At 37.5% G+C, this 6,000-nt stretch overlaps 1 protein-coding gene across 1 annotated transcript in view; it reads left to right on the top strand.

The window, feature by feature from the left end:
• Nucleotides 1–401: 401 nt before the first annotated feature.
• Nucleotides 402–6,000, top strand: part of LOC145280378 (polycystin family receptor for egg jelly-like) — a 174,111-nt gene continuing 168,512 nt past the window's right edge. The window contains exon 1 of the mRNA XM_080132149.1: nt 402–470. Within this exon, the coding sequence (XP_079988275.1) occupies nt 432–470 (39 nt within the window). The 5' untranslated portion in view covers nt 402–431. The remainder of the gene's footprint in view (nt 471–6,000) is intronic.

Genomic DNA, 6,000 nt, shown 5'->3' with positions numbered 1-6,000 from the left:
ATTTCTCCCATCTTAACCTCATCATCTGCATCGATTCTTTCCCTGACACCACCGGGACCTCACCCTTCACCATGACTACAATCTCAGAATTTGACGTAACCAACCTGATTTCATCCCGTCCGCCCCACTTGACATTATTTATTATTTTATAATTACAAGAGTACCCCCCTCTCATCATCCCTCTGTTCCTTCTACCCTTTATCACACACTTTCGTTCATCATCCTCTGTTTCTCCTCTTCCCGTTCGTCCACACGCCTATCCAAACCTTCGCCCTCATCACTGATCATCGTGGATGTGGCTATCGACCGAGTTGCGCCTTGCCCGCCCCTCAGCCTCCATTGGACTGTGTAAGCGTGTTCATATCTAAGACGCGGCATTTTACCGACCAACGTGCGACAGTTCACAGCTTTGCAACGAACGCAATGAGACAATGAGGATGAAGGCACTTTTCCTGTCTTCGGTCGTTCTGGTAAGTCAAACTTTTATTTACTTTTTTTTTTTTTTAGTTTTTATTCTTTTAATTCACTTTCCTACGACCACATCGTCGTGGTCGCAAACATTCACGAGAAACACTCATCTTGCTGAAAACACTATCAATAATCCCCTCCCCCCCACTCTTTACCTGAAGCTAAACCCAAACGTGGATTCCATGAACAAAGCTTCTTTCTTAGAACTGCACGCATGTGGAACTCTCTTCCATTTACCCGTTTTCCAGCTGATTACAATATGTCCGCCTTCAAGTCCAATGTAAACAAGTTCTTGAGGAGCCGTTCCTCTTAAGTAATCCAAGTTACCAACTTTACACTTCTAACGATTACGATGATATTGTCCTTTTGACCACTGTACACTCTTTAACCCTTATCCTCGAGTGGCCTCTGGACATTGATAAGTGGTGATTATTCCCTTGCAAATAAACAAAAAAACAAAAAAAAAAACATCGATATGTGCTTAGATCACATATTTTCTTTTATTTATAAATCATCATCATCATCATCATCATCATCATCATCATCATCATCATCATCATCATCATCATCATCATCGGCTCTGCTGTTTTAACAGCCTCGGCGACCATGGCTCTCCAAATTGGAGAGCCATGGCAATCTCGGGAAGACAAGTAAAGGGCAATTTCCCGTTGTTTTCTGTCTTGATTCAAGGGTGCACCCCCCCAGTGAGTTAAACGCGCCCCGTAGAATCCAATCTGAAAATTTCTACGACTCGGCGCGGTACATACAGCGCCTAGCCTTCCCAAATGGTCACCTATCTGCTACTGGCCTGGCTCATCGTTGCTTAACTTCGGTGATCTGGTGAGTACCGGTGTATCAACGTGATTGTGCCGTATGTGTTTCTGAATTTGTGAGATGAGGATTGGTAGTTTGGATTATTCGGACTATTGTTCTCATCTTGAGTGTTATTCTCACAACGTTTTGGCCGATGTAACCACCGACCTTCTTCATGTGTATCTTGTCGAACTCGGGAAACCTGAACGAAATTTCGAACGGAACCATTTATTTTATTAGTTTCGTCATTATTCTTGTTTCGCCAAACATCATCGGTTAAATCAATAGTTCTGAACCATTTTTTAAATCATGGTTTTCTTCTCTTTTTAATGAAGCTAAAACCTTTTAATGAAGCTAAACCTTTTTATCTTATTGCATTTTTTTAATAATGAAACAAAAACTAAAGAACATATATCAACAGTTTATTTAGAAGGAAAACTGAACCTATAGTAACGTTACATGTACAATGGAGGTCCACATGGACCCCGGTTGAGAACTATTGGGCTAGAAGGGTTAAGTAAGTCATCATTATTATCCACAATGACTCGTAGCATAATGGATAAAACATTTGTAAAATTCAGTTGAAAATGACAATTCATGGGATTGAAGTTTCGATCCTTAGTGCGGGCAACACTCAAAATGCAATTGCGAATTATTTAGGACTTCTGCTTAGCCATGGCTGACGGAACGAGAACATGTTACCCTCGTGAATTAAATAAAGGGTTCCATTTGAAATTCTGTGTAGAGTTTCCGAATTCAAGAGAGAGAGAGAGAGAGAGAGAGAGAGAGAGAGAGAGAGAGAGAGAGAGAGAGAGATTTCCGAGTTCGACAAGATACACATGAAGAAGGTCGGAAGTTACATCTGTTGAAACGTTTTATGAGAACAGTAGTCTGAAGAATCAAAATGACCAAAACTACGTATATTATTTGATCCAGACTACTGTTCTAATATTGGATATTCTCACAAATTTCGGCCGATGTAATTTCCGATCTTCTTTAGGTGGGTCTTGTTAAAATCTGGAACCTTTCTGTCGAATTTCACACTGAACTCTTTTATTTAATCTACGGGGTAGATTCTTCTCATTCTGTCAACCATAACCCTGGTGAAATCGTAAATTTGATTATATTTTTAGTATCGGCTGTAGTGAGGAGCATGTCACTGTTTATAGTAAGCACTTTATCCGTTGCGCCACGAATTCAGTTCTCGAATTCCGCATAAAATTTCCCGAATTTGGAATGACGCATTTGAAAAAGGTCGAAGGATGCAACGGCCGAAACATTATGAGAATATAATGCAAGATGAGAACAGTAGTTTAAATAATCCAAATCATGCAAATTATCAACCTCATCTGAAACTAAATCTGAAACTAAACATATGTGTTTAGAACAAAAGTCGGAAACATATTATTTAAAAGAGGAATGGCGTTAATGGTGCCTGTGCATAATTTGAACCAGATGTAACTCAACGTCCGGCGTTGCTCGGAACACGAGGTAAACCGCCGAGCTTCGCCGATGATGAAAGCCTAACAACGCTGATAAAAAAAAACAACAAAAAACAAAAACAAAAACAAAACAAAAACAAAAAAAAAACAAAACAAAAAAATTAAACGTAAACGTAATAATTTTAACAGAAAAAATAAACAAAAACAAAAACAAAAAATAAACCAAGAAACAACAACCTACATTAACAAGTTTTTTGTTCTATTTTTTTTGCAATATAATTATTTTTTATTGTAATTTGTTTTTTGTCCAACGAAAAGTTCAAAACAAAACAGATAAGCAAAGTTTTTGTTTTTTAAGTTTTTTCAAGAAACTTTTTTTAAGACAAAGAGTAACAATGTTTTATTTATTTATTTATTTATTTATTTTTTTTTGGTAATTGTTCTTAACATGGGGAGATTGGGGAAGATTGTCTATTTCGAAAGCCGTTCTTAACATAGAGGTTGGGGGTGTATTGCGTGCGCGTGCATCTCCACCCACATCCATTCTTCTCAGATCTTCTTTTGGCGATGGTGCATTTCTCACCACAGGAAACGCAGTTTCTTTTTCTTTTCTTTGACACTATAAGACCGCTTATTCCGGCGTCATTAAATATTTTTCCAAACTGGAGATATTCATTTTTTTTTTTTGTTTACAGTTTTCAGAAAAACTCTGTTACAGGTGTGTGTTGCTTAATGAATTTAATGATTTTTATTTCCTTCCAATTTTTGTTTCGAAAAGTTCGTCTGCTACTTTGCAGTGCATTGATTGGCTGATCGACGTCCTACGTCACATTACAATCAAACCCGAGCGCATGACGTCATGTTACGAGCAAAGTCGATCGGACGCTGAATTACGTCTGGTACAAATTATGCATAAGTACCGTGTTAATTAACACCGATCATTAGATTTTTGTACCGATGTATTTAAATATGAAAGTCAATGATATTTAATACAACGTTCTTTTAAATCTCCATCTCCATCCCCATCTCTATTAACATATAAAAGTCACTTTGAATGTGTGATTTCCTTTCTTATAGATTCCAAAACAGCTGAACCTATCTTTTTCAAATTTCACACAAAGCTAATTTATATCTCTGGCAGTGTTTTTAGACATGTTTAGGACAGAAATTAATCCGATAAATATCGAAAATTAAAAAAAAAAAATCCGATCTTAAAAATAGTTTTTCTATCTTATAGATAAAAAAGAATAATATTTACAGAGGAATATTTTACGTTACACCGGCAAGAGAGAGAATAAAATCTCAGCAAATCATTTCTTCTAAAAAACGATTTATTAGAATCTGAAGGTATAGCTTAATGGTAGAGCATTCGACTCCAGATCGAATGATGCCCTGTTCAAGCCCGATGTACCTTCCTATTTTATTTTAATTTTTTATTATTGAATTCAACTAACAATAAAAGAAGATATTCCATTTAAAATCGACGCAAATCATTTCTTTGTTTGCATATTTTAAAACTAAACAATAATCAGAAGTGATTTTTCCACAAACTCAAATATCAGCTGATACGAACAAACACAGACGAAATTTGATGAACATTATCATTTTTATTTTTTTTATTTTTGTTTTGCGAATTAGTCCACCGGGTAAATTATTCCTCGTAATATAGAATTGAATCTATAATAATACATACGCAATCTGCATAAATTGAAATATCATGTCTAAACATATAGTACGACCGGACAACGCTCGGCGTATAGCTAGTATAATTCTAAATTCAGTTAATGCATCTAAAACCAAACTCCTATCTTTACATCACCAACGCTCTGATTCCCATCTAGCATCAATTGGCTCTCAAGATGGCTCTCATCTAGGAGGATCCCCATGTTTTGACAATCTTCTGGGATTTACCTTTACTCCTGATCTGAAATGGAACACGCACATTAAGTTTGTTGCCAAAAAAGATGGTGGGATCGTTCTACCGCTCCAGAAGATATCTCACTACTGATGCAATTCTCTATCTATATAAAAGCCAAGTACGTCCAAGGATGGTATACTGCTGCCATATCTGGACAGGAGCTGCTAAAACAGCCTATCCTACATTGACAGAGTACAAAAACGACTTCGTGACTTCGTGGGGAATGCCCTTTTCTCTTCCCTGCAACCTCTCTCCCACAGAAGAGACGTTGTGAGCTTATCTTTGTTTTATCGTCATTTCCATGGCAGGTGCTCGTCTGAGCTCCAATCTCTGGTCCCCCCTCACCAATCTTTTACGAAAAACACCCGTCTAGCTGAAACCACTGTCAAAAATTTTCCCTACTTTTTATCTGTGCCTAAATCAAAACGTAGATTCCATGAACAAAGCTTCTTAGAACTGCACGTCTATGGAACTCTGTGCCGACTGCCTGCTTTCCACCTGACTACAACCTGGATGTCTTCAAGTCCAACGTAAACAAATTCATGATGAACCGCCCCCTTAAGTAGACACTTTATTAAATATCCACACTAACGTACTGTACATGCAATAACCCTAATCCCTGAGTGGCTTCCGGGCCTTGATACCAGCTGATGTTCACCTTAATAATATTCTGCCAACCTAGGAGTTGACTTGAACCATCAAATCTCTTTTTTTATCGGAATGAAACACAGTCGGGTTCGGTCCTAGAAGATGGACTCTTCCAGGTCTTACATCTCCTTTAAAAAAGGGAGCTTGGTTTATCGCTGATTGCCTGAGGTGCCCATACCGAGGATCTGTTCGGTTTTTTGTATAAACGAACCCTTTGATGAGCTAGTTTTTCCCATTTTCTGGCCTTGTGTCACATTTTGCTGCAGTGGAAAATCAACTATACACAACCATACACACACGAAAGCAACATTATAGTAAGCAGCTAATGAAATAATATATTTTTCGAAATAACATTTCGTGTCGATCTTACAAGGACTGATTAAAAATAAATCATGTTACAGAAGACCCTAACAGTTTATACTACACGCACTTTTCTCCTTAAAACCAGCCCAGTCTAATAATGCCAAGACAGACTTTACTGACAATAGCGTAGACGTATACTCTTCACGTGCTATACTTGAACATTTTTTTGTACATTGGTATCACCACTTATCAAGGCTAAGAGGCCACTCGAGGATAAGGATTAAAGAGTGTACAGTAGAAATTGGGCAATATAGTAATCGTTAGTAATGGAAATTCGGTAAATTTGTTAACTTATATGGAACGGCTCATCAAGAACTTGTTTACGTTGGACTTGAAGACAATCATATT

Source organism: Euprymna scolopes, chromosome 7 (genome assembly GCF_053919585.1).
Source record: "Euprymna scolopes isolate OS-2025 chromosome 7, ASM5391958v1, whole genome shotgun sequence".
Classification (NCBI taxonomy): Eukaryota; Metazoa; Mollusca; class Cephalopoda; order Sepiida; family Sepiolidae; genus Euprymna; species Euprymna scolopes.
The sequence above is the reverse complement of the archived record's forward strand: the minus strand, read 5'-3'. Positions and strand labels throughout refer to the sequence as shown.